General features: G+C 42.3%; 2 protein-coding genes across 3 annotated transcripts in view; one reads left to right on the top strand and one right to left on the bottom strand.

The window, feature by feature from the left end:
* The first annotated feature begins 43 nt into the window (after positions 1 to 43).
* LOC147330243 (twist-related protein 2-like) lies at positions 44 to 7,328 on the top strand. Its single transcript, XM_086291888.1, has 2 exons — positions 44 to 1,186; positions 5,653 to 7,328. The coding sequence occupies exon 1, from the start codon at positions 306 to 308 to the stop codon at positions 876 to 878; it is 573 nt and encodes a 190-aa protein (XP_086148014.1). The 5' UTR covers positions 44 to 305; the 3' UTR covers positions 879 to 1,186; positions 5,653 to 7,328.
* LOC147330242 (histone deacetylase 7-like) overlaps positions 6,729 to 27,966 on the bottom strand; it is a 43,034-nt gene continuing 21,796 nt past the window's right edge. The window contains exons 6-25 of one of the 2 annotated variants that reach the window (XM_086291886.1): positions 27,310 to 27,423; positions 27,002 to 27,099; positions 26,454 to 26,552; positions 25,834 to 25,987; positions 24,343 to 24,569; positions 23,929 to 24,135; positions 23,215 to 23,413; positions 22,934 to 23,067; positions 22,723 to 22,843; positions 22,574 to 22,623; positions 19,908 to 20,015; positions 19,646 to 19,701; positions 18,444 to 18,531; positions 17,473 to 17,592; positions 14,966 to 15,063; positions 12,031 to 12,149; positions 10,794 to 10,927; positions 10,616 to 10,700; positions 9,051 to 9,198; positions 6,729 to 8,953 (exon numbers count right to left, since the gene is read on the bottom strand). In XM_086291886.1, coding sequence (XP_086148012.1) covers positions 8,935 to 8,953; positions 9,051 to 9,198; positions 10,616 to 10,700; positions 10,794 to 10,927; positions 12,031 to 12,149; positions 14,966 to 15,063; positions 17,473 to 17,592; positions 18,444 to 18,531; positions 19,646 to 19,701; positions 19,908 to 20,015; positions 22,574 to 22,623; positions 22,723 to 22,843; positions 22,934 to 23,067; positions 23,215 to 23,413; positions 23,929 to 24,135; positions 24,343 to 24,569; positions 25,834 to 25,987; positions 26,454 to 26,552; positions 27,002 to 27,099; positions 27,310 to 27,423 — 2,378 coding nt within the window. In that variant the 3' untranslated portion in view covers positions 6,729 to 8,934. The remainder of the gene's footprint in view (positions 8,954 to 9,050; positions 9,199 to 10,615; positions 10,701 to 10,793; positions 10,928 to 12,030; positions 12,150 to 14,965; positions 15,064 to 17,472; positions 17,593 to 18,443; positions 18,532 to 19,645; positions 19,702 to 19,907; positions 20,016 to 22,573; positions 22,624 to 22,722; positions 22,844 to 22,933; positions 23,068 to 23,214; positions 23,414 to 23,928; positions 24,136 to 24,342; positions 24,570 to 25,833; positions 25,988 to 26,453; positions 26,553 to 27,001; positions 27,100 to 27,309; positions 27,424 to 27,966) is intronic. The other variant, XM_086291887.1, reaches the window with a different exon arrangement.

Genomic DNA, 27,966 nt, shown 5'->3' with positions numbered 1-27,966 from the left:
AGGCTCCGGGTTGGCGTTTGGGTATAAAAGAGGTGGAGGTGGACCTGCCTGTCAGATGGTTTGTTGTTGTTCTGTCTGGCAGGTTGAGAGGGGAATGTGAAAGTGAGAATTTTAACAAGGTAACCAGGAAACAGGACGACAAGGCGTCCAATCCGATGGAGCTTCAGCAGTCGTGACTTACACAAGCTTGTCAAGCTGAGGGTTTTTTTTGTTTTCTTTTTTGAAGCTGTAAGCTCAAGCGATAAAGAACCGCACGAAATCCAGTTTTTGTGTTGGTGGCTGGAAGGTTATTAGTGGACAGGAGAATGAGAGAAGAGGTGTCCTGCACCAACTCCCCTGAAGGAGGACTGGGGGCCAGCGAGGAAGAGCTGGAGAGAGGATCAAAAAAGACCCTTCAACCAGGAAATCGAAAACGCTCCCCTTATCCCAAAAAGGACAGCCTCAGTCAGGCAGAGGAGAGCAGCACAGGCAGCTCCAGCAGCCTGCTACCGTCTGGGCCAAAGAGGATGAAGAAAAGCCCCTCAACGGTCGTGTCATTGGCCCCGACGACTTTGGGCCCCAGGCCCGAGGCGCCCTTCGAGGAGCTCCACTCTCAGCGCGTCATCGCCAACGTGCGGGAGCGTCAGCGCACTCAATCCCTGAACGACGCTTTTGCCTCTCTGCGCAAGATCATTCCCACACTACCTTCGGACAAGCTGAGCAAGATCCAGATCCTGAAGCTGGCCTCACGCTACATCGACTTCCTCTACCAGGTGCTGCAGAGCGATGAGATGGACGCCAAGCTGGCCAGCTGCAACTACCTGGCCCATGAAAGACTCAGCTACGCCTTCTCCGTCTGGAGGATGGAGGGGGCCTGGGCCATGTCTACCAGCCACTAGGACCCCACTGAACTTCTCTTGTACACCCTCTCGTGTCCACATCTTCCCTCCCTCCCCAGCTCTGTCCGTGTCTGCACTCATTTCCTGACCTTTAAGCCTCCTTCTCCCCTCATGGTCTGATCTTAACCTTCTCATAAACCTCTGCAGTCCTTTCTCGTCTCACTCCACCTCCATAGTTGAACACGCTTTAAGTTACTGAAATCTCCAAAACCTAACCCCGTTCCCCTCCACTCTTTCCACCTCTTTCTCCCTTATCTGTCCCACAGTTTTTTCCCAGGGCTATGATTCGCTCCACTGCAGCCCTTCAGGTATGGATGAAATATGCACACACACACACACACACACACACACACACACACACACACACACACACACACACACACACACACACACACATTCGTGCAGAGAATAGTGTTGAACATGTATGTATACACACACATGTGTACAGGCAGTTTGTGGCTCAACATTTAGACTAAGATTTCAGTGTAAGTGTGCTCTCTTCAATCGAAAAACACAAACTCGATGAAAACAAAATGAATAAAAATGGTTTGTTAATTTGATCAAAGAAGGAATAAATGATGTGGACATGATCTAAATTTTGAGAATGCGATGCACGCCACACAAAGGTGACGAAAACTCTTCTTTCGGAGTTTTATTATCGGAGAATTTAACACTTTTGCTTCATATAGTAAATGCAATCAGGAAGACAGGAATTGAATAAACAGCTTTTAATATATGAATCAAAATGTTACAGTGTAAATGTGAAGAGCTAAAATGTGTGTATGTCAAAACACGACAGAAAACGTATTTTCCGTCATGTGAAAAAATACAGTAGGACCAAAAGCGAAGAAAACTTTGCTTTACTTGTTTTAAATCGTAATTTCTATCAAAACATAGAAAAATGAATTCAAGAGCATGCTTTAAAAATGTCTGACAAAATAAGCTGCAGTGTTATTTTTCATGTAACTGTGATATCAGTCTTTGATTTCAGTGTGCATGTGTTTTCTTTAAACCTCAAATCTTAACTTAATTTTTATTAGCTAATCATCAAAACAACTTACCAGTTAGTATTTTTTCTTTGTTTGTTTCATTTTTAATTCATATTTTAAAAAGAGTAATACACTGTCAGTTATGATCTGTTGTTTTGTGTATAAATATTTGTCACACACACAAGAAATTCAAATACAACTCAATCCCACGTTGGTTTTGTGTAAACGGATCAGAAACTTTGGAGTAGGACTTTTAAAAAAAATACATTAATTTAATAATAGACAAAATATAAATTTAAAATAATGTAAAGTACAAACGTATGTAAAGGTAAAGTTATGCAAAAAGGAAAGTAGATAAAAGGAAAAAAAATTCTAAATTTAAAAATAGTTTAATTGGTTAAAAATTTATTTTCTATTTTCTTCTTCTAACACATTCAGTCACAAACAAAAATGTCTGCCCACCTCTTTATAATTTTTTTCTCTTTTCAGTGTAGTTGTCATTAACCACCCTCCATGCGTTTTCAAAATTACCATAAAAACACTTTCCAGCAGATAAGGTGAGGACGATTAGTGCACAGACTTAAATAAAACACAATCAGGGGCAGAGCGTTAATTTCAAAGAAAGAGGTCCTTTGAGCATCCTGGTTGCTTCGCTTTATAAACCAAAAATCAGCTAAAAGCACATTATCATCATCATCAACACTCCAGTGTTTGACATTCCTCTGATGAATGTAAGACAAATGTTTTCCTCTGCAGTCTCCAGGGCTTTTTTAAAAAAGACAAAACCCCCCCCCAAAAAACATTTTAAACAGACACCAGATTCCTGCACAGGTACAGCAAGGGGGTGGGGGAGAAAGGGAGAGTGGGGGGGGGGGGGGGGGGGGGGGGAGTGGAGGCACATCACTCTCTCTCTCTTTCTCTCTCTCTCTCCCTTGCAGCCTTGCCCTCTCTCCTCAGGATCTTATATCGTGCAATCAGGCCTCGCTGGGGCCCAGACAAGCAGGAACCTTTAGATTGGAAACAGTTGTGAGGTATTAGGAAGGTGTGTCTACCGGGGTTAGGGTCAGCCGCACGGGGCTGTGTATGTCAGCACATGTTTGTGTGTGCTTGCTGTGTCTGTGTGGTTGTAGTGAGTTTTAATTAGCTGTGCAGCAGTGTGTGTGTGTGTGTGTGTTTGTGTGCAAACATGTGCATATAAGTAAACAGGAATACATTTGCAGATGTTGTTTCAGTGATTTTTATCTCTCCCATCTTCTGGTTTCAGTTTGGTCAGACTTAGTTATATTTCTTCCAAAAAAAAAAAAAGGCCATGAAGGTCTTTGACAACATCAAAGGATTTATTTAAAAAAAAAAGATAGGCGGGTGAAGACATTGTGAGGAGCAAAGGCCGAGCAGAGATTAATCTGGGTTTCAGTGCAACATGCTTTTCTAACAGCTAGATCGCAGGTCAAGGTGAACACACACACTGCAAACAGGCACAGACACGGTTCTCTGATCAGGCCTTTAAATGATTACAAACATATGCAGCATTCATCCCGAATCACAAATGATACTACAGGTACTGCTGCACATGGGCTTCATACAACCCGTGCTTATACACATATATATTACACTGTCCAGACACACACATGCAGCTGCTGCTATGTGCACACCGCAGGTGTTCCACTCTGAGCTAACTCACCAGACATCATGGAGTGGAGCGGGGGGTTGGGGAGGGCTCCAATCAGCGGAAAGCCAAGGCCCCTGCTCGTGGACACGACTGTCCTTGAACGCATCGTTGTAGTTATTACCTACCACTTTGACTGCTCTGCCTGTTATCATCAGCTCTGCAGGGGCCGCCACAGAAAGTGCTGCAAACTCAAGGCCTGCGCCTGCATGACCAAAACATGCAATTTTAGGAAAGAGCTGAGGTTAGAAAGGGTCAGGACACTTCAAAGGCGGAGCGTGCACGTATGCGTGCACGGGTCCTAAAACAGTCTCTGTGTGTGTGTTGATGAGGCCATGTGTACTTGTTTTACTTGGTGTTGGACAAAATAACCCAAACAACTGACATCACATGACGTGCTTGTAATGTTCCCTTGTTTAAGGCTGTTTATGGTGTGGTATCAGATATCAGTGAATAATTGTTACATCCTTTATTTAAAGATGTTGAACAACATCAGTGCCTCTTCTTTAAGAATGACCAGTGTACAAAAATGGTTTATAGAGTTGGAGAGCAGACGGACAGTTAATACATAAACAGATAGTACATATGTAATTCATACATTATTCAGAAATTCAAAATTCCATACACGTACATTTAAGGCTTTAAAATATTCTAGAGGACTGCATAGTGTTCCTGCTTTTTTTCCTACCTCAGATTTTTTCAAAGAAATCACATAGTTGTTTATTTATTTATTTGTTCAATTGATGAGTATATTGCAACAAAAGCAAAAAAAAAAGCAAAGAAATAAAAAAACAAAAAGTTTATAAAATTCACTGCTTTTGGTGTAAAAGAACATTTTATATTTTATTTGGAAGCCCGCAGCATGTACACACGAACACGAATCGGCGCAGACATTTTTGTGCATTTTCATGAGCACGATTTTGAAGATGTGTGGGTGTCTGGCTCAGCGTGAGATGTTCAGAATGAAGCGATTGTTCAGTCTGAGTTGGAACAAACAAGACTCTCCCCTCTGTTTATACTATAATCACAATGCCTGTCACTGCTTTCCTGTGCCGGAACCCCTGGCTCTGCTGCATCTGTGCACATATGTGTGTGTGCGTATGTGTGTGTGGTGTTTTACAATTTGGACTGACCAGCTGTTGGACGCTCTTCTGCACATATTAAATATCTGGCTTTCGCTGTTGGCTGATCTGGGACCAGATGTAAAGTCCTCTGCGGCTCATCTGCGTTTTTAAAAGCCTCATCCAGAAGTCGTGGCTTCTGAGAGTCATCTTTATTTTTAGAGATCCAAACTAAGAGCTGAGTGCAGGTGGGAGGATTGTGTGTGTGTGTGCGTGTGTGTACATTTGACTGCTCCACGCATATGCGCTCGAGCGTGCATTCGAACGTGTGCTGGTCAGACAGCTGCAGGGATAGAGGAAGGTCTTCTGGTTTGACACGTAGGCAGCAAAGAACCACATAACACAAGCCCAGAGTGTATCAGAATCTGCACGCTTACACAATATAACGAAACAGAAATCGTTCAGTCATTTAAAAACATTAATAAGGACCGACCCCCACACGAAAACCTTTACATGTGCTTTCTTTAACAAATAAAGTTGGCTTGAATCCAGTGCAGGTGTACCAATAAAAACTATTTTCCAGAGACGTTACATAAATTAATCAAATACAAAAAAAGTGTGCATTTAAATACTGACCGGGCATGAAAATGTGAGGCAGGGTGTTTAATGGCTTTCCAGCACAAAAGAGGTGGCCCCACGCTCTGTGACTTGAAAAACAAAGCACCTTTTGGATGGGAATATGCACGCGGCATGCTTTCGGGGTACGATCAAAGTCATGTGACCCTAGCCCTAACACACACATACATCCGGCTTACGCTCGCAAGACTTCTCGTGGTATCGCGGAAGGGCACGCTATAATTAGGGAAAGCTGAAAATGATCCAGATGAAATGTTTGCCTGTTAAAAGGAGAAGCTGAAGAGCTGTGGGGATTTTTCCGTTTTTGCTTGTCTGCGCTCACATGTTGTATCCTCAACACATTCACCCGGTCTTTAATTTGTGTGAAATGCTATAAAATGCCCATAATGCTAACTTGCCTTTTATGTTTCTTCTCCCTGCAGAAAACTGACAAATGGAAACTTCACTACACTCGAAGAAATTGGTTCCTGCCTTGACAAATATCTCCACTTTAAAAAACAAAAAAACAAAACAAAACAAAAAAAGGAAAAGAAAACTTTCTCTTTCTCTGGACAAGTCTGGCCTCCGTGCCGTCGCCCGGCCTTCACCGAGTGTTCCCGAAACTCTGGTGAAGATCCCTCGACGGCCCGACGAAGAGCTGAACACTTTGAACGATGAAACTGAAATGAACTTTTTAAAAAAATTAAAAATAAACAAAGATCAACGAACAGCTGGCCTGCGGTGACAATGAAACAAAATGGCTGCTGGTTCGAGTGCCTTCGGTTACACGGCGATAACCACCACGGCGAGATCCACCCAAGTCTTCACAGTGGATGACTCACTGCCAGACAGACATTAAGATGACTAATGATAATGGCACAGTGATGGTTAGAGGGCGGTCACAGCCAATGAATGTTTACAGCTAAAATGCTAATAAGCTAATCGCTCTGGCTCTGAAGACCCCGTCTTGAGGGAAGAGGAAGAGCACGAGGAATTTGGCGCAGATCTTCGACTTTGTAATAACTGGATCGCTTTCTGTGTATTTTGTGGGTTTTAGAGTGTATGTGAATCGGTATACGCACACTGTATTACTTTAAACTCTGCTTATCCTTTGCTCTCGCCTTTAAGGGAAAAAAAAAGGAAAAAGTCTTGATACCACCACTGATCCCAGTTCAGCCCCCTCTGTTTTTCATTTTACTCTTTTCTAGTAGAAAGCTGCATTTTGTATTGCAAGAAAATCTCATTTAAGTAGTTTTTTTCTTTGTTTGTTTTAATTACAGCAGCTTTAAAATATCTTTGCAAGCTTATTTTCATTGAAAAAAACGCAAAAATAAAACAGCGGAAATTTTCGTATAAAATGTGCCAAAGTGGCGACAAAGTGATTTGAGCCACAGCAGATTCATTTGTAACCATGTGGTTTAAAAGTGTTGCTTTTGTACTGCTTTGAATTTGCTTATGATCATCTCTCTTGTGTGATATCCTGTGGAAATAAATTTTTTTCCTCATGGCTGTACATAAGTACAATATTGTATTTTTGAAGGAGAATGGAGAATGCTGGGAAAAGAAAATGACCAAACAAAGAGAAAAAAAAAGTAAAATAGGAAAAAAGAAACAACTGATCTTTCTTAAAATGTACATAATTTACCTTTATTAGGTTTTTTTGGGTGAAAATAGTAGAAAAAGGCAAAAGTAAGACAACAAAACCAATGTCGCTATGTACACTGTACAGAAAAAAAAATCAAGACAGTCAGTTATAAAGAAAACTGGACTTGACCTAAAGTAAAAATTCCAGTTTGTTAAGGCTACCTTTACACAGGTTGGTCAGAACAATCCTTCGACTGATAATTTGGTCTCCGAGTATGCACAGGGTTCATTATTTGGGCTCAAATAAAAAAATAGATCATTTACACTGATTAAGACACGTGATATATCAGGTCGCTGTCGTGAACGTTCTTAAAAAACAAACAACGACTGAAAGCTACGCTCCTCCATCAGGATGTCCTACAGGATGTCTTTCGTTTTTCACATTTTCGTAACATCAACAAATGTCGGAAAGGCCGTGAGTTACATACAGAGTGCAACGTAAAATACAAACAAACTAAAAATAAAAAACAAACAATCAGACATACTGTATTAGCACCATCACAATCATGTTAGACATGCAAAGAGCACTTCAAAGACACAGAATCTGAATATATAAATAGGAGTCATGTCGAATTGATTTGCGTATATAAATGTCCTGCGTTTTTTTTTTGGTGCTTTTTGACTGTTTGGATTGAGAAAAGAAACATTCGCAAAGTCTTCAAAGTCTTTGAAGTTCTTCAGGCCATGCCAGTCCAGGGACAACACATTGTTCTCATAAGCTTTGGTTGTACTTAACCTGTGTCCAATTGCACTGTGTGGATGTTTAACTATCTCAGTATTGCTTCATCCTAACTAAACCACTATCATGCCATTGTTTGGTCCGGGGAGCGTAACATCTCCGAGGATGACAGTAAATAGACTGGCGCTACGTAGGGGATGAACAGAAGACAGATCAGATTAAAAAAATAAAATAAAAAAATAATAATAGAAAAAAAACATGTAACAAATACAGCAGGAATGCTCATCCACAGGTAGAAACATCAAAGTTCAGATTTTGAGACCCGAGTCGCTCTGACCCTCGTTTCCGAGGGCGAGATAAGTGCACTTTGTGTGAGTGAGTGTTTGGATGCGAGTCTCATCCAAAATGTTAAAAACTGATGTGCATTGTCACTTGTACAATCATTACTGAGTGGTTACACTGCATTGAGGCATCATGGGTGATTCTGTCTTATCTGACAGGCTTATTATCCCCCCTTCCCCCGAATATCAATACCACAGCGACTGGAGGTATCAGCTCTTCATTGTGACTAATGCTACCACCACTAACTACAGCATATCTACATATTTAAGATGCACTTCAGAGGAGCGATACAAATAACTGCAGCAATCCGAGGTCTTGCTACACGCGCTCGCCCTGGGTACGCCAAGAAAGAAATGATGAAAACGCTGAAAAAAAATATGTATGTCAGACCTCATTGTAGCTTCACTCATGATTCTTAAAAAACAATGTCATCCCCCCCCAAAAAAAGTGTTCCTCCGGTCAGATGAACTGATGATGAGAACAAACGTGCAGTGCAGGATGATCAGAAAAACCCGCTCGATCGCGGTCGCACGCAGACGAATGACATCGCGGCCGAGGGATACGTCTGCGCTCCATCACTCGCACGTACTTTTGGGGACGACTCCTTCTTCTCAAACTGAGTGGCTTCGATAAGCTGAGGCGACCTTTGACCCTTCCTTCTAACAGTCTTGGGGCTCTTGCTCAGAGTTGTGCTGGAGTCATTTTAATTCAGTCTGCAAATGTGCAGAGATGTGTTTTTCTCTCAAGGTGTATATGCTACATCACGTTGTTGCAAAACCCTTCATTAATCTGCACCTGGGTGTCTCTTTTAGCTTTAGCTCTCATTGCAGCGAGGGATGAGAGTGAGAACGCGGCCCAGATGATTGCCGGTCGTCGATGTGTGTGTGTGTGTTTGGATCAGATGGGTCAGAATTCAGCCAGTAGTAATACAGGTGGAGTTTTTGTGAAGTGACATCTGCTTCCAGTGACGATCCAAAGCGCTGCTTTGCGTGTTTGTGTGCGTGTGTGTGGAGTGTGTAGAGGCTTGAGTCTTTCTTCAGGGACAATCACCTTTTCTCCATCATTTCTCAGACGGTTTCCTTGATGACAAAGAGAAAGATAAGGGTTAAACGTGCATAAAGTACAACATTATGGCAGTGCTAAAGCAGAAGATATGAAACACAGAGCTGCCCCTACCTGTCAGATGCAAGAGACCCCATCGACAGAGAGGCGATGGCGCTGACAGCCTCGCTGTCCGAGTCTCGTCTCAGTCTTCGTCTCTGCGCCTGCAAGTAGGACATATCCACTGTGGAGGCCGAATCCTTCAAACTCTGCCAGTACTCACCTGCGGGAAGCGAAGAATGGAAAAAAGATGGAGAGGAGGGAGGAAAACAGGAGAGAGAAAAGATTAATGGCCGCATTCATTGGTATTTCAGAGCTGTTTTCATCCTGAATTGTTCCTTGAGGGAAGGCGTCTCCATTATTAAAGAGCACTGCACGGTGTTTGATCCGCTAGTTGTAGCCGTTTGATCTGAATATAAGCAATGACTGTGACATAAACAGCCCGTGGTCTAAATATCCATGTTGATAATTTCACGAATGTAAACTCAAATTCAATCTGTTCTCTCAGGGCCTCGAGTCCCGTGTCACACAGCGAAAGGAAAAAAAATTTGAGTTTGCAAATGTGCTCATCTCTGAGCGTGTGTGTTCTGGCTGCGAATGCAACTCACATATATTTCACCCCGGGCCTAAATTATGGGCTTAACATTCTTGTGGCTATTCAAATATTTTTAATTAATCTAATTTGGTTGGGATAACATTTGTGTGCAATCAGAAGGGGATGTTGCGAAGGTCGTGTGCCAGAGAAGTGTTTGAAGATAATTGGAGCCAGGGCGGCTGTGTGTGTGCGTATGTGTGTGTGTCTGTCTGTCTGTGTGTGGGACGGCTGGAGGGAAAGATGGGGAGACAGGGGTGTAAAGGAGGAGAGGTGGTCGGACAGTAGGGGCGATGTGAGAAGACTTAGTGATGGAAAAAAATAGACATGTTTTATTTTAGCTTGACGAAAACGTTTTTAATGGAGCCGAAAAATATTTTGATGAAATTCCTTTCAAATAAAAATGCTAAATTGCTCTACAGTCATTAGAATTAGTAGCGTTGATGTAATTTCACTCTTCCTCCTCTGTTGCTCATCTTGAAAGTGTTTCTTTTTATCCGCGGAGAGAGGATGCTGTAGCCGCACGGTGTGATTTTTGGGCCAATATTAAAACAATCTGACTTGACTTGAAATCCTTTCATGTATAAGGAAGTGAACATAGTGGTATAATTATTAATTTTGCAAGCAAGCCCTTTCTTTGATCTCATTTTCAAATAAAAGCACATATTTCAGCCCAAGGACCATTACTAACTTTCCCATTACAGCAACTTTCTTGAGAAACAATTCTGGAAGCGAGCACATCCAGTGACTGCTAGCCATCTCTTCCACTTCCACAAGATAATGATGGACATTTGTTTTTGATTTACTATTTCTTTTGACAGTTTAAAGGTGTTTATGACTCAAATAGCTTATGGCCAACCTTAGAGAGTAAGATACTAAAGACAACTGAGGCAAACAGTGGAGAATGAAGTTAAAAAAAACAGCAACAAAATCTTTCAAACTAATGAAACGAAGATTATTTTTTTAGATCAATATTTTCCACAAGTTTCACAAGACTGCTCAGTGTCATGTTGGTGATGGTTTTTGATGCTGCATGTTGTATTCTCACCATGAATCTGGATGACTTTCTGCAGAGAAAGCACCGCATTTTCACAGGGCTTCTGGTCCAACACCGACTGGGACAGAGGCTCCACCTGTGGCGCATGTGGTCAGAGGTTAGAGAGGGAAACATGCTGTAGGTATCTGTGAAAAGACACATGTTCTGTATGCGCAAAAACACATCCAACCTCCATGCCCAGCAAGGCGCTCACACAGGCTTCGGAGGCATCGCAGATAGCTTTGAGGTCATGCCCACCCTCCAGAGCCATGACCACCTTACCGCCGGCCAGTGACATCAGTTGACGGGTCAGGAAGCCAAAACCTGGTGGAGAACAAAGCATGCACAAAACCGAATACACAAAGGTTAAGCCAGAAATTGATTGTATGGGATTATATCAGTGCTGACAAATTACTGAGAATAATTTCACAACATCATGTTGACTGGTGACATCATTTCTTATTTTGCAAAGGTCTGAAGCCTAAAAAATGAAGCCTATGCTGAAGCACTGAAAACTGCAGTTCCACTAATGTCCACTTGAGGCTGCCTGCAAAACGAGTCAATCTCCATAGACTCTCATATTAAAATAATTGCAGCAGAAATAAATATATATGAGTATACAGCCTGCTACAAAAATGGGTTTGGTCTATACAGCTCATTTCCATCTATATGAAAGTTTTACAGATTGTTTTAGGACTGGTTAAACTACATTTTTTGAAGTGTAAAATTAATATAATTGGAGATGTGGCAGGTACACTGATGCAGCTACTGTAACAGCTGCCTGCTTCACCTCCACTAACTGGACTGCACATGTAGACAGTGGTTACATGTGGAGCATTTTAACTATTTTAACAACTTTTTAACAACTGAAGAAGATCCCAAGAAGTCTGGGTCCAAGTTATAGTTAGTTTACTAATAATTGATTCACATATTAGCACCGGATAGCGGCTATTTACAGGTTTAGCTTGCTAACAGAGCAGATGATCTGGCTTGAGAAACTACTCAAAAAAGAACTGTCCATAATACTAAAATCTTCAAATTGGGGCTTAACAAACCAAAGAATGACATCACAGTGCCTATGTGCATTTTTATATACAGTCTATTATGGTGATGAGTTTTAGTTAAACATAAAGACTGGCTCATATAAAGAAACAGGTTCTACAAACAAACTTTAACTTCTCTACAAAGCTGCACTCTGAAAACTGCGTTACACATCAGTGATAATATCTGACATCAGCACTAAGTCTGCACAGCATAAGAGTGTTTATCTGTTTGACAACAGTCTGTGAAGGATAGCCAACCTTTGTAACTGTAATAATAAGAAATCTAACAAATGCAGGACATGCAAATATTTATTATAACTCATAAGGCTCATAAGAGCACGTTGATCAGGAAGTGTGCTGAATGAGAGGCTGGGTGAACCTTACACTTGGCTGTAACCTTGTATCCTCCGAGCGATGATGGATGTCCTTCGACAGCATCAAAGCCAGCTGACACGAGGACGACATCAGGGGAAAACTCGTGAGCGATGGGCATCACCACAGCTCTGAGGACCACAAAAGGAAACGCAATGGCGTAAAGCAAACACTGCGTGTTATGTTCTATTCATCAAGCAGTGTGGCCAGGCAGAAATTAGACAGCACATTTAAGAAGTAATTTTTTTTTCAACAGGTGTTCATGATTTGAGAGAAAATGAGAACTGAGGGGTGGGGTGAGTAGAACATAATGTGTGATCAAATTAACATCAGAGCAGGCTGTAACAGATTAATTATTGTAATGAAGAGAGTTTGAACAAAAAAAAAAAGAGTTGAAGTGACTGATTTCACAAAGAGCATTCATATACTTCACAACTTTTATCTGGACTGTTAACTGCAAACACTTACTTAATTGTAAGTGATTGCAAATAGCTCCACTATTTGAAAATCATGAAAAGAGAAATTATCAAAGGCAGTGCTCCAAGTGCTTCATCTCTGTTCTTGATCCACTCTTGGTAAGCAGCCAACCGTGGAAGGTGGGGCACCTCCCAGGTGTGAATGTGTGCAACTGTTTAAATGTGAAGCCGTTAAAAAAGAAGAACGAGTGCTCTGCATACCTTACTTGGCTATCTATCTATCTATATAGATATGGGTCTACAAGTGGGACACAATTAAAAGTTTTTCTCTGCATGTTACAAACAGGTAAAGGGAGACCCTTGACATAAATAGGCTGAGGTGTCCACAGACTGTAAACTCCACTCATGGGAGCCCAGCTTTCTTGCTTCTTTGCTCTCCTTCTTACTTCCTCTTGTCTCTAGCTGCCAGTTTTTTAGCAAGAGCACACGGCCCATGCCGCGTTTGATTCTTTCTCACTCTCCCCCACCACCCCCTCTCAGCGGCAGTTCAAAGACGTTTGTGTGCGTCTGGTTCCTATTAGGAGCTCGTCCCTCTTCTCACGTCACTGACAGCCAGCCATCTGGGATCCATTGGGCCTAATTACGCCGCCTTTGGATTCCCTAACAATGTACCCCCCACTTCTTCTCCTCTCTTCTGCTCTATTCTCCTCTCCTCCACAGTTCATCATTGGTCAGTAGCCACTTGGAAATACACAGGAAATGTATTTACATGCACATACACACTATGTACACATTGCAATACCTGCATATGCATGCTCTTCCTTTGAAACTGCAAGTTTGATTCATGGTGTGCTACTGGTGATTCGGCCGAGCTTAAATTCTGACCGTCTTAGTAATCCTCCACACAAATACGAAATGCATCATGACGCTTAATCTCAAAGCAGCTGAGCTCTCTCTTGATTGTACTAGAGTCCCACCACCACTCCCGACCACAATATTCCTTCGATACACACCCAAAAACAGAGACACACATCATCAGTAACCGCACTCTGGCTAGTTTTCTGTTCCATCCCGAGCAGAAACACAGAGAGTCTGGAACACCCTGTCATCTAAATCAAATTGAATTACAGAGCTGGCACGAGGTTAGGTAGACTTAATTGCATAAACACAAATTCATGATGCATTAAATTTTGTCTGTAAAGCATGCTACGCATTTATTTGCACTGGTTAATTCACAGAATGGTGGCAAAGTTCACAGAAAAATGATTCAAACTTAATATAAGTTGTTCTTTGTTTCTAACCCCAAACCCAACCAATTATAACTGAGGAATTCTGGTCTCTCTGTGGTGACATATGATAAAGGTTGCCCCGGACACGGCTACACGGTATGTGCCTCCAACTGCCACGGACCACCACGACACTGCTGCGCTACAGAGCTATGATTTGATATTAGCTTTTATGTGTAACACACAATACAGTACAGTACTCTACTGCGGTTTACTAAGGAAGTTTTACACATGAAAAAGCTTGCCATTTCCCCAAACTGGATAAAAAATACCAAAACCAGACGGCTGCTCAGGAAAGGACCAGTTGTTTCTTAATTAGTATCCAGGGCTCCAGTAAACACTGGACTTAGTGTTTCTGAGGATGCCTATTGGCTGTATGGATTTTACCAGAATGGGTTAGCTCATTAGCATCTTTCCGTTGACGAGGGGCCCACCCACTGTGTCTGGTGCATGCAGCACCATGTAGAGAGCTTAATCATCTGGTGGCGAGCCAGTGTTGCTGACAGAAACATTCTGAGTTCATTACGTGTGTTTGAGAGTGTGGAGCAGAATCAAAGCATATTCATTCAAGAAAAATAGCTTGAATGAAACGAAAAGTGCTGCAAGACCAAAGGTGTGTCTGGGTAACACGCCTACGTAGGCCTCTGGAATTAGTTCAAAAATGATATCGATAATGTGTAATTACACATGTTATATAAAAAAATCATTATTGTTTAGCCCTTCCCATACAAAGTGTACTGACACTGGGTAGCAGCTGGCTCATAGTCAACATGCGTATTCGTGGTACTGTGATTTGAACAGAATGTGCTTTACCTGGGAGTGATCAGCTTGCGTATTAGAGATGTGTGTGGAGGATGCTAAATGACTAAAGTGCTTTCATAAGCGAGCTGAGCTGCATGCACAGCTGTTGTGTTGACTGCTGAAGGTTGATAGGCGCACTGACATGACGAAGGAGGAGATAAGTGTACCTTGGATTCAAAACTGAATATTCGGCAAGCAATTACGTGCTGCTTGCTGAGCTTTAAGCCAGAATGAGAGCGCAACAAGCGAGAAACACTGCTGGCAACACAATGTGTGACACTAACCGTAAGAGAAGTCAAACGTAAATATAATGTTCTAGGGGGGTGAACACCTATCTCAAGTTTTGAGGTCTATGCTACCTTCATTTTATTTTGGCAAGTATCTCAAACACCAGTATAGACCTTTAAATGCTTCATTACTACAGTATTATAGGAACTTCTTTACCTGAACGCAGCCAGGTATTCAGCATCGCCCATTGGAGGGTTTAGTCCTCCGGTCCATCCTACATTGACATTGAAGCCCTCACCTGGACCTGCACCCACCTGGATGAAGACAAACACAGAGGGGGAGAGAGAGGGGGGTGCGTGTGTCAGAGAGAAAGAGTGTCCGTCAATGTCGAGAAAGTTAATGAGTCCCAGCGAAAGTTGAGAAACTGTGTGACGTTGACAGATTTGTGTCAAATGTTCACAAAATCAGCACCGCTGTTGCAAAACTTTTGCATTGCAGCAACCGAGGCGAAGTGGCTGCATCTCTTTAAGGCAGCACGAGGGAGTGATTATGATTCCTAAATGAAAGACGGATGGCTGTTAATTCAACACCCCTGTCCCTCCATTTTGATTTTGATACAATTTGTCAAATGGCCTTATAAATCACCCGGAGCCACAACAGAGTTACACCCGTTAACGGTTCCCAAGATTTAGGCTTACAGCTATACTGGGAAGTACTTTTCATTTGGCAACTGTTGCATGTTATATAAAAAAAGACAAAAAAACAACTACAAATAAGAGTCACATACCGCATGTTGCATACTGTTTTATGTACTGAAAAGCTATGTGATTGAAATGACTGCATAATGTACTTTTTTATATGGATGTTTAGAGAGTTTCATGTGTATGACATGTCAAATGAAAAGACATGACATACTGCGCTATACTGCTCATTTTACATGTTGTAAATATTTGAGTGATTTTTTTCAAGCTGTATTGGACTTGGCGTGTACTTGAAATTGCCAAGCAGAGTACACAAAGTCGAGTGGATCTCCTGTCAGTTTGACCTCAAATATTTTGGGGCAGAAAGTGAAGTGAGTCCCGGGTCTTTGGAAAGAAGGTTTAAGGATTCCTGCCTCTCTCTTTGTAGTCCTGCTAGCAGCCATTTAGCTGCTCTCTAGGCCTTTCACCATCAGTCAATGTGTCAGTTTGAAGAGAGATTGAGGCGGTTGATTGACACGCACTTGGCAAAGATGTGTGGTAATTTTCTTTGTGTGTGCGTACGTGTGTGTGTGTGCATGGGTGTGAGAGGATGCTTGAAAGAGAAAAGAATGCTGATGAGCATCGCAGAGCGTCTGTCTCCATTCTTCTCTCAGTGGACGGGATGTTCACAGGGCAAACGAAAAACACATGAGGCCTCCTGTCCTCTGCCAACTGGTAATGTACCCGCATGCACGCTCGCACGTGCTCGTGGACACACACGCACACACGCAACTCCTTCTATAGCTCCAAGTTTCTTGCACTCCCCTCTGTCCTCTTTCTCTCTTTCATGTTTCAAGAATTGCTGGACTGGATTAGGCCTGTGCTGGTTTCTGTGAGGTACTCGGCACTCTCTGTTATGCCTATGACATCACACCCCCTACCCCATGGTGCGTTATATACCTACACGGGGGACAGCGAGACTCCAGAGGTTTACCGCACTGTTCACCAGAGGTTGAGAGGCCACTTAAGGCAAAGCCACATCCAAGCCAAAAAAGCATTTTATGCCGCGTCCCCTCCTCGTGGGATTTTATGAGAAAACACTGACTATTTTATCCGCATTGTTGTTGGGGGAGATGGGCGAATATATGAGGGAATGCGAGTGACTGAGCGGGCGATGAATGCCAGCGTGGGTTCGGGTCAGTACATCTGCCTGAGGGCTGTCATCACACTTGGTTTCTGGTAAGACCACAGGCAGAATTCATAGGCATCTCAATATCCTGTATGCAAACATAGGCATGCAAAACCGTGCACATCCTGCTGGGAAGCTTCAACATCCAAAGACCTGAAGTTGCTTAAATACATTCGAAATTCGACGTAAACCACTCACAAACACAATGAGATGAGCACATGGTGAATTCAAAAGACATCTGGGCTATCCGTAATAGGTTGTCATGACGATGCCGGACTGACAGTTAACAAAAGTGAACCGTAACCTTCGTTGCTCAAATTATAGCGTCATGAATCCAGTTGTATTAGTAATGTAATGTAATGTAATTGTGATGTAATTGACTCTGACTGGTCATATATTTGACTCTCACATCCATACACTGCTGGAGAACAGATCTATAGTGCAGACTGCAATCGTGAAAAGTCAGTCACAACCAAACTGATTTTGCAGTTGGAAGTTTATATTATGCAGATAATTCCTTGACTGAATGGCCAATAATTCTTCCTGTTTTAGCAAGTAAATGTTAAACATAAGCGTTTGAGATCCCTACTATCCTAAAGGAATCACATAATTACCAAACATTTCTGTGCCAGCATATCTGTCTTCACGATGTCTTTGATTATATTGTTATAAACTGTCTCAGGCAGCCAAGTTAGTAATGAGAAATAGCCACATGAATGTCCACAATCAAAAAGAAGAACCTGTGGTCTTGTTAGGCTAATGTGTTCACTGTCATCAATCAGAAAACTGATACCAGGATTATAAGCAAAAGCAGAAAAGCACAGCATGGCTGTGGAGGAGTGTTTTGTACTTACCTCGCTGGGGTGTCCACTACCAGGAAAAAAGTTGCCATCGTCATAGCGATGTAGAGAGATGTACAGCACACTTGGGTCGCTGTAGAAGGCTTCCTGGGTGCCGTTGCCATGGTGTACATCCTGGAGAGTGATTATATGATTAGTTATGAAGCTGCCAAGGACTCGCGCTGTTATTTCACACAGAATTTTAACCTTGGAAAATTCAAAACAATTTGTATGTTTTATATTGAGCAGTGTATTTTTTTTTAAGTCAAAAGCATGTGTTAAACATATGACCCCTAACGCAGGAAGAAAAATCTGTAAAGCATTCATGCTTTTCCCTGTCAACAGGAGACGCATTTTAATTGTATTTAATAAATCAGGTATTAGTCAGTGCTGATGCAGTAACTAACAATGACAGAGCGCATGCAAGATCTTATACACACATGCTGAACAGAGGTGACCATGTGATAGTGGATCAATATCTGCAGATGTGAACTGTATAATGGGTGGAATAAAAAAATTATTAAATGTAGACTTTCATGTCTTTTTATGGAGTACCGGACAGAAGTAGTGTATAACTTGGAGATGGAGATGTGCGGCGATCAGGTCCACATCCTCCTATGTCTCTTATTAATAAAGGGATTTGTGGACATACATTGTTATGGTATAGCTATATTGTCAAATAACTGGCAGTTATATGACAAGATATATAACTGTTGTGTTATGCAAAAGATTGGTCTTTAAGACAAAGTCTAATATTTTACATTTTTTGAGTGAAGACCTCAACCCTGGTGTGAGAGCGTTCAGCTCACACATGGCTACCAGAGATAACAGTGTCTAATTCAATTAAATGATAAATAGCAGTGCTACTGCATCTGGGACCTTGTTTGTACCTACAACACATTTGTGTGCCTTTGCATCTGTGTTTTTGTGTGTTTATTCCTGTCCATGTGGAGACCAGTGATGCTGGTCATGCGGTGGGTCCTCACCCAGTCCACAATGAGGATCTTGCTGACGCTGAGTTTCTGCTGGAGCTGCTTGGCAGCGATGGCCACAGAGTTGAAGAAACAGAAGCCCCTGTGGACAAACAGACAGGAAGAGTGGCAGCCACATGTCTTTATCACGACATCTTCACTAAATTAATATCACAGAACCACCATATGGACCTTAGGAACCTCTAAGGAAAGGCTCCAGTTATCATATGGTGGCTATTTAGTCCAGGCTGCGACAGTCACAGCGCTGACTCCAGCTTGAAAGTCACAGAGGGATGATCCTGCCACGTTAATGTTTACAGCAAATATTTGAGAAATGAGGACGTTTCAGTTCGAGCTGTTTCGTCTGCTGACAAACAAAAAACGTTATGCTGAGTAGAAAATCTCACACTCTTGAGAAATGCAGAACCCACAAATTCTCTGACAAATAGACAACCAAGGTTATCAAAAAAAAAAACAAAAAAAACCCCACTCCTCATTCCAAATGATAGTGCAGCGAGAGCAGCGGGCAGGACGTGTGAGATCATTTTAGAGAAATGAACTCACAACTCGGTGCAGCCGATCCCTAAACACTCACTATCCGCTATAAAGGTATGCAAAAAAAAAGTGTTGATGTAGGAAAAACAATGGAGGAATGTTGGAAGTGGCAGTGTCAGCATGGGTCGTAAAGTGTGACTGTCTCTGTGAACGGTATATATTATAAGCTGTCTAAACTTTGCTCATCAAGAAAAGTCATTATCATCCCATAAATAACCAGTGACAAGCAATGCTGAGCACACACACAGATACAGACACACACGCATAGAGTCCCAGCTGAATGTGGTTACTTGGCTAATGCCTCTAATCAAAGACTGACACAAATTCATGCACGCAAGTATGCACATCCACACAAAGACCCACATTTACTGTGCACGCACATGTACACTGCTCTTCTGAGGTGCTTTGCTTTGTGCCTTGAAAGCTTAAAAGAAACTGAGTGGAGGAGGAAGTTTGCCTCGGGCGTCGAGCAGGTAACACACAGCACAGACTCAGACACACATACATTAAGGTAGAGAGAGCCGGGCACTCTGTCTCTCTCTCTTGCTCAGAAGTATAGCTGGTTTGCAATAAATCCTTTGAAACACTTTGCAGGCCTGCTGGCTCCTGGTATGTGTCCGTGTGTGTGTGTGTGGTGTGTGCGTGTACACTGCTGTACTTACAGAGGGGAGGAATGGGTTGCATGGTGTCCAGGGGGCCTCACAACTGCAAAGCCATTCTGTAAAAAAAGGCAGAAAAACCTTCAACACTTTGCTGCTTTTATAATGCCAGATCTCCACACGTGAAAAAGGTTCACGTCTTTATGTCGTTATAACCAATAGTGGGTGCTTTGCCAAGGTTTGCAGCACATTATGGTGATAGACTGCAGTTTTGAAATTCTTGACAAAGCCCATGGCATCGAGGTATTTGGTTATAAAGACACACCTTCAGCTCTCTTTGTGCCACCTTCAGTGCCAGGTCTGTGACACATCCTGCAGCAATGCGGGAGGCTGCTGATGTGTGATGTTCATTCCAGACTGTATCAATATCCACCTGACAGAAAAACGAGGAGAGATGCTTGCAGTCAGTTTAAAAGTCAGCTACAGATTTTAATCTGTTATTAGATTTTGCTCATCTGCTAAAAATAAGCTTAAACTTCTGTGTGCATTATGCCAACCATTGTTTAGAGACTTTTCTTTGTACATCGACTCTTTCTTTGTTGTTTCTGCTCTAAGTTAAAAAAAAATTTCTATGGTACTTGTTTGTCAGAAGTCATTTATTGGTGGCATGATGCTAGGAATGATGTCAGGAATGCCTCCTGTGAGATTCCTGACACCCCTCCCCCACCCATCACCTTCACTCAATACCAGGTTGAGATGCAAATGAGGAGACTTCACTCAGGCAAGTCTGCTGGACCAGACGGAGTGAGTCCCCTTGTCCTCAAAACCTGTGCCCCCCAGCTGTGTGGAGTCTTTCATAAACTGTTTATGCTGAGTCTGAGTCTGCAGAGGGTCCCGGTGATGTGGAAGACATCATGCCTCGTCCCTGTACCAAAGACGCCTCGTCCCAGTGGCCCCCAGGATTACAGGCCCGTGGCACTGACCTCCCACATCATGAAGACCCTGGAAAGGCTCATCCTGGACCAGCTGCGACCCATAGTAAGACCACACCTGGATCCCCTTCAGTTCGCTTATCAGCCTCGTCTCGGAACTGAGGACGCCATCATCTACCTGCTCAATCGTGTCTACACCCATCTGGACCAGCCGGCGAGCACTGTGAGGGTCATGTTTTTTGACTTTTCCAGTGCTTTCAACACCATCAGGCCGACCCTCCTGGGTGATAAGTTAGCAGCGATGCAGGTGGATGCTTCTCTGGTGTCCTGGATTGTTGATTACCTGACAGGAAGACCACAATATGTACGTCTCCCACAGTGTGTGTCTGACAAGGTGATCAGCAACACAGGGGCACCACAGGGGACTGTCCTCTCCCCCTTCCTCTTCACCCTCTACACCACAGACTTCAGCCACTGCACAGAGACCTGCCATCTTCAGAAGTTTTCTGATGACTCTGCGGTGGTTGGATGCATCAGCAGGGATGATGAGACAGAGTACCGGGCTGTGGTCGACTCCTTTGTCACGTGGTGTGAGCAGAATCATCTGCAGCTCAACGTGGCAAAGACCAAGGAACTGATCGTGGACTTCAGGAAGACCAGGAAACACTTGACCCCTGTTTCAATTCAGGGGGTCAGTGTTGACATTGTGGAGGACTATAAATACCTTGGAGTACACATTGACAATAAACTGGACTGGGCTAAAAACACCACAGCACTTTACAGGAAGGGCCAGAGTCGTCTCTATTTTTTGAGGCGACTGAGGTCCTTCAACATCTGCCAGAAAATGCTGAGGATTTTCTATGAGTCTGTGGTGGCCAGTGCGATCCTCTATGCTGTTGCATGCTGGGGGAGCAGGCTGAGGGTCGCAGATGCCAACAGACTTAATAAACTGATCCGTAAGGCCAGCAATGTTGTGGGGATGGAGCTGGACTCCCTCAAGGTGGTGTCGGAGAGGCGGATGCTGTCCAAGATAAAGACAATGTTGGATAACACCTCCCACCCACTCCATGACATGCTGGTCAGTCACAGGAGCTCGTTCAGTGAGAGACTGAGATTACCGAAAAGCACCACTGAACGACACAGGAAATCATTCCTGCCTGTGGCCATCTCCCTGTACAACGCATCCACTTAACACACTGTTTGCTGCTACAACTACACATGTTTCTTTTCCAACTATTTATTTATGAGTGACTTATGTATGTATGTATGTATATATATGTATATATTGTACTATTCTTAGTTAGCGTATTGTCTGTCTTGTCTTAATGTTGGTTTAAAATGGAGCACTGTAACAAAAAATAATTTCCCCCAGGGATCAATAAAGTATTCTGATTCTGATTCTGATTCTGATACTGCTGGGGAACAATGAAATCAGAGGAATTTCTTTTATCACAGACTTTGCCATCTTGTTCCAATCACCCCTCTTTACCAGAGTAGCCAAGGGCCGGAAATCCAGGCAGATCAGTTCTCTTATCAACTGACACCCAGCCCCCTTCAGCTTTTCGTCTTCTCCTCTCCTAACAACAGTTCTTATAGCATTATAATCAATGTTCCCATATCATTCTCCGCTTTGTTCCTTTTCCCATAGTGCATTGTTCCATTTAATCTGATCTGCTCTCCTACCATTGTTTTTCTCTTAAATTTGACTTTTCTCTATCCTGATACTCTGTTTCCCCCACATCCAGCCACTTGGAAGTCTTTTTATGCAGTCTTTATGTTATCTTTTTCCTTCTCCTTTTCCTTTTTCTCACATCTCTATTGTAGATGAATATGCCATGAGCAATAACGATGTATGCAATGTCCTACATTTATATAATTTAGATTTTAAAGTAACCAAAAACAATAGCAATTGCAATTTGTAGTCTTCTTAGCTTAACTGTGTAATGAGGCATAACCTCCCATGCAGCTTTTGTTGCTCAGCATTGCAATTAGATAAGTGAAAAGATTCCAAAATGACTTGTTTAATTTGTGTGCTTAGGTGTGTGTGTGTAACACCTACCCCAACCCCTCCACATGGTAACATCAAAAAAACATGTTGAGACAGGATTCCTGCAGAGGATAATGTATAACACGAACATATTGTTATCATTATTACTATTACAATTGCGCTATAGTCATTGTGTTCTTCACGTTTGTTATTGATCTTACCAGCGAGTTTGCGGCTGTCCAGCTTGAGGCGGTTGAGCGGGTTGGTGCCAAATAAAAGTACGTGTTTTTCTGAATGGACTGACTGCAGCTCTTCTAGGGTTGCTTTTCTACTGCGGATGCGCTAGAAATAGAAGTATACAGATATATACATTTAGACTGCATGCTATGGTCATGGGGTATGCATCTGTAGGATAATGTGTGTGCACCATACCTCACACTGACTCCTTAGGCCCCTTTCATGCAGTCTAGACCAGATGCTCTGGATCCTTCCTGCATGCTCAGCGTGACGGCTGTTGTCCCCACAAATACACTGGTGCTTCTGCATCTGACCATCATATGCTAAACCTTAATGCACACACATGGAAACACATCATTTGACCATATTGTCCCTCTTCAATAATGTTGTAATACCATCGTCATATCTTGTAATCAAATTACATCATCAGGTAGTTGGAATGCTTCTTTTAATGTTGCTGATCAACTGTCACTCACCTGTGGTGAAGCGCAGCTGGGTGTCTGTAGCAGGGTTGGATAATGACATGGAAGGTATGGTGGTGGGTTGATGTGAAGCAGGAGGCAGGGAGGTGGAGGCGGGGGAGGACCGGGACCGACTGACAGGCTGGTGAGGCCAAATTAAGGATGGCACACCCAGCGGATCTATCTGCAGACTTGGTCTAAGGATCACCTGCCTCTGCAAGAACAGTGGGTGAAAAAAAGAACAGACAATAGACAAGAATATGTAAGGATTTATCAGCAGCTGCACATAGTAAAGACTCCCTGCAGGAAACCTGTCACATACACAATATGCTAAACTCAAATAAGAGACTTATTATTTGGTGTGTTTATTTCTCCTTCTCTAAAACAGACTGTTGATAAAGAAAAGTGAGCTCTTCCAAGAATGCTGAAGTGATACTGTAAATCAAAGTCTTCTGCTTGTATTAGCAAGGCAACAGTGCCTCCTGATGGCAAAAAGACGCTCCATTCGAAAGAATTCATTTATGTTACGGATGCAAGATAATGGTAATCATAATACTGTCTGCTAACCTGCTAACTAATACTCAATCATTAGTGGACCAGAAAGGGGCACTCATGATAAGATATGTTACTGATTAAGGTCATTAGAAGAGATTCACTGATTCATGCGCCAGTAGGCAATAAAAAAATAAGAATAATTTCTATGTGTGCACATGTAAGAGTGACTTTTACCTGATTGTAAGAGTAGGAGGGCTCGATCAAGCTCTCCCGGGAGGAGGTAGTAGACTCTGTGTCGTACACAGAGTCTGTGCTGGCGTTGCTCTGTCTCCGCCGATAGTCATCCTCACAAATTGATCCGGGCTCTGAGCCGCACACAGAACCTGTCCCTGAACCTGATCCCGATCCAGTCTCCTCTAGGTCCATGTCCTCTGATGGGATCTGTGTCAGAGGAAGCCTATTATCTATCTTTTTTTCCCAGCTCACGTAAGCTAGAACTTTTACAGTTTTCAATTCTTAAAATAAGGACTCTCTTTAAGACATATTTCAGTAAGACTGATCATGAAAAAGGAAATCCAAGCAGGTGCAGGTCATTAGTCAATCTGTTAGTACTAGATTATACTTCTTAAGAAATGAGCCTCCTTTCACCTTGCTCAGGTGTGAATTCTGCTTGAATCTCTCCACCCCGCTCCTGTGGTACTGCTGGTTCAGCGAGTGCTGGATGTGCGGGTGATGGCTGGTTTGCAGAGATAACTGTGAGTGGCTGTAGGGTGGCGGTTCTGAACGTGTTCGTTCCAAAGGTTTGTGACCTTCTCTTCTGGACAGAGTAGACAGGTGAGGGTGCTGCTGCAGAGAGATGGTGCTCAAACCAGGAACTGTGGAGAAGAGAAGAAACGTAATGTTTTAGAAAAGGTGAAAAACAAGAATGCAGGAAAAAAAAAATCCAAACTAAATCGATTATTGTTATTGGACTCAACTGTAGAAGGATGAAATATTCCACAGCTGTATTTCATATTAAAAACACTCAAAAAGAAAAATATTGAGAGCCATGCATTGCTTGCATGTAGAGCAGCACTTACAGCAGAGAGCGCCCTCGTGCCATTTTGAAAAATGATGCAACAGAAACACAGCACAACACAGACAAGGTATCGATCTTCTCTCGATAGAGTCTTAGAGACCTCTCACAAACACACCTTTTTAAATGCAGTCATTTGAACTTGTTTTAGCATCAGTAGAGCGAGTCAGGATGGATCTGATGCAAGTCAGCGTCCATTCATAACTAAAGCTATGTGTACTTAGAATGGCAGACATTTATTTATATTCTTTTACTCAGATTTTTAGAGCTGTGCGCCTACACTACCCTACTTTATATATCTCATTCTTTGAGCCCGACTTCCTCTTCCATTATCAGTCATGAATGAACGGAGTCGGTGCCTTATTTCAGCATTAGCATATGCAATAGCTCTTTTTAAAAACAAAAAACAAAACAAATCTTGGGTTAAGATAACAGTAAAGAAGAAGCACAATTTCTCACAGGGTGAAACTGAGAGATTCACTACAGGAATAGAAGAAAAGGAAATGCTTATTTGTTGGGCTCAGTTCAGAAATCATGGATAAAAGAAAAACTATGGAAAGAGGTAATTAAATCTCTGTGCTTAGAGCAAAAGATCCTGTCAGAGGTTGAAATTAATTAATTAATAAAGAGTTTGACTATAAACAATGTGAAAAAGTGTGAAGTGCAGACTGTTATGTAGTTCTTTATAGAGCCCCCACTTTCCAGTTTTAATAACACAATCAATCAATATATATATATATTTAGCAAATGTCATACTGTGGTTGTTTTGTTAAATTCCACTCATCTCTGTTTCCAAGTTCACCATATTCAGGCTTAACTGGACTCATTCATGTGTTACGTCGTCATTATTTCATATTTTTACTGACTGCTATTTTTCAAAAAAGTAAAATGCACTGCTGTTGTATTGTATCTAGAATTCATATGTACATACATTTACTTACATTATATAAATAAAACAAACATAAACTCTGTGAACAACCATCCCACTGACTTGCCATTGAGTAAGCAATGCAAAGGAAGTGTGTTCAATATGCACATTGAGGAATAACAGGAATACAACTCACGAGAGACAAGCTGGGGGCGCAGAAGCCTGGTGTGTGGATCCAGTATGAACACAGGCTGTAGCCGCTGAGAAAGAGCTGGACTGCTTTCTTCCAGAGGCAAGTAAACCTGATGGAGAGCAGATACTGCCAATGGCCTTGCTTCTCGCAAGTCAGCCTAGGGAAAGAGAAGAGAATGAAAGACGAGAGGAGATGACAGGAAATTCTAAAGCAATCACTAGTAATTTAATTTAATTTAATTTCCCTCTTATGGTAGTCTAAAAATGAGAAAAGCTAAGTATTAATGGATAGTTTAGGGGTTTGACAGCCTGTCACAGTGCATAGATGGACTGCTGAACTGTGTTATTGTAGTCAAAAAGGTGGTAAATTACCAAGAGAGACTCACAAAATATAGAAGTCGCACACAGTTCAAGAAGGAAGTGAAACCACAAGTTTCTATAAGTGTTCATGTGTGCAGGCACTATTTCAGAAACGATATCGCACTTGAATACAAATAGATCAACAGTATGAATGTTTATCTATGCAAGCTGTGTCCTTTAAAGTGGTGCTAGTTTCAGGAACAGGAGCAGCACAACCTCAATATTGTATGCAATGATTCTGGAGGAAATCCTAGCACTGCTCACCTGTGCAGGAAGTCCAGCAGTGATGTTGGGGATCCCAGGGGGATTGGAAGGCACGGTGAATCGAGCTAAATTACCATCCTTCAGCAACAGCCTCTGTGACTGAATGAGGAAGGTTATTTTCGTTACATTTTTAACATATTATTGATCTCTAAATATATCTACTTATCTAAACCTGAACCTGATTGTAGTAAAAGTGTTAAATACAGTACTATATATACAGTACTATCAAAACTATCAAGTCAAGGATAAATATGTTCAACATAGTGAAAAGAAAACTGCACAAATTTATTTTGACATCGGCTATTCGGCTATAGATGGAGGACCGAAAAGATCAGAATTAAGCATTTCAGTACTTCAAGTGTATATTTTTCTACTTCTCAGAACAGAGAGAAGTTGGATGTACTGTTTAAATTAATGCATAATGAAAAGTTTAAGAGAACCTTGTGTATGGTTAAATAGTTCACTGAGGATTCACTGTGCATTCATTATATGCTAAGGAGGACAAGAAAACCTGCTATATGTACTTATATATATACAAAAGGGCTTACCTCATGAGCCAGTGGTAAGGACCCATTATCTGAATGGAGGCTGTCATTTGGAGAGCTGCACCCTGATGCTGGATTGCTGCTGCCACTCTGGGAAGACTCTGCACGACAGAATGGAAAGAAACCTATGAGGCCCATCAGTATCAGTTGCTTACGCCATAATGGAAAATTGATCAAGCTGTGCTGAAATCTGATGGTGAGCGCTTCTGGAAGGTTAGAAAGGCGAGATCAAAGAAACTTTAACAAGAAACGGCTAACAGAGCCGAAGAATAAAACTCTGACAGAGATCCAAGTGAATGTAAATAGTTTACCCAGAGTTTCGGTCCTGTGCTTGACTGCAGGAGGGGCACTGATCTTTCGCTGCAGCGGGTTTGGCCTTGTGGTGATGAGTTTCTTTAACTTCCACTTCAGTGTGGGCTCAGACACTGCACACACACACACACACACACACACACACACACACACACACACACACACACACACACACACACACATACATGTGAAGAAATGGGCACATAAGCTCTCATCAAGAGTAAAGAAAGGTATTTGTAGTTCTCAAACTCACATTACTATATCATTGCTTTATACATCGGCTACACTGGCAGGAAAGCACCGACTCAACAACGCACACACTATAATGACGTGCTCAATTTCTGTACCATAACCCCACAAAACAAATACCTCAGCCCTGGACAAGAGAATCAAAACGTCCATTGTATACATTGGTCAGTCTCCAATAAACCTGAATAAAGTAATCAATCAGTGGCTGACTCAAAGTGGATAAAAGAAAAATTTGTGTTGTCACAGAGCCAACAAGAGCACTGGAGGGTGTGTGTGTGTGTGCGCGCTGATGGTTCTAGGGTAACGCAAATAAATAATGGTACGTGTACTCAGAGAAATGTAGAGGAAGGCGTGACCACGCTCGCTCTCATTCACACAGTGATGGAGAACTGCTCTGGACTCTCACG

This window comes from Aulonocara sp. 'chitande type north' Nkhata Bay, linkage group LG5 (genome assembly GCF_057382095.1).
Source record: "Aulonocara sp. 'chitande type north' Nkhata Bay isolate Kocher_YH1m ecotype deep benthic linkage group LG5, A_spYH_male_GT1.1, whole genome shotgun sequence".
Classification (NCBI taxonomy): domain Eukaryota; kingdom Metazoa; phylum Chordata; class Actinopteri; order Cichliformes; family Cichlidae; genus Aulonocara; species Aulonocara sp. 'chitande type north' Nkhata Bay.
Note: the sequence above shows the minus strand (reverse complement) of the source record. Positions and strands in the feature narration are given on the sequence as shown.

What these genes read in the sequence shown, in the direction of transcription:
- LOC147330243 (XM_086291888.1), top strand. Translation starts at nt 306, where the DNA reads ATGAGAGAAGAGGTGTCCTGCACCAACTCCCCTGAAGGAGGACTGGGG.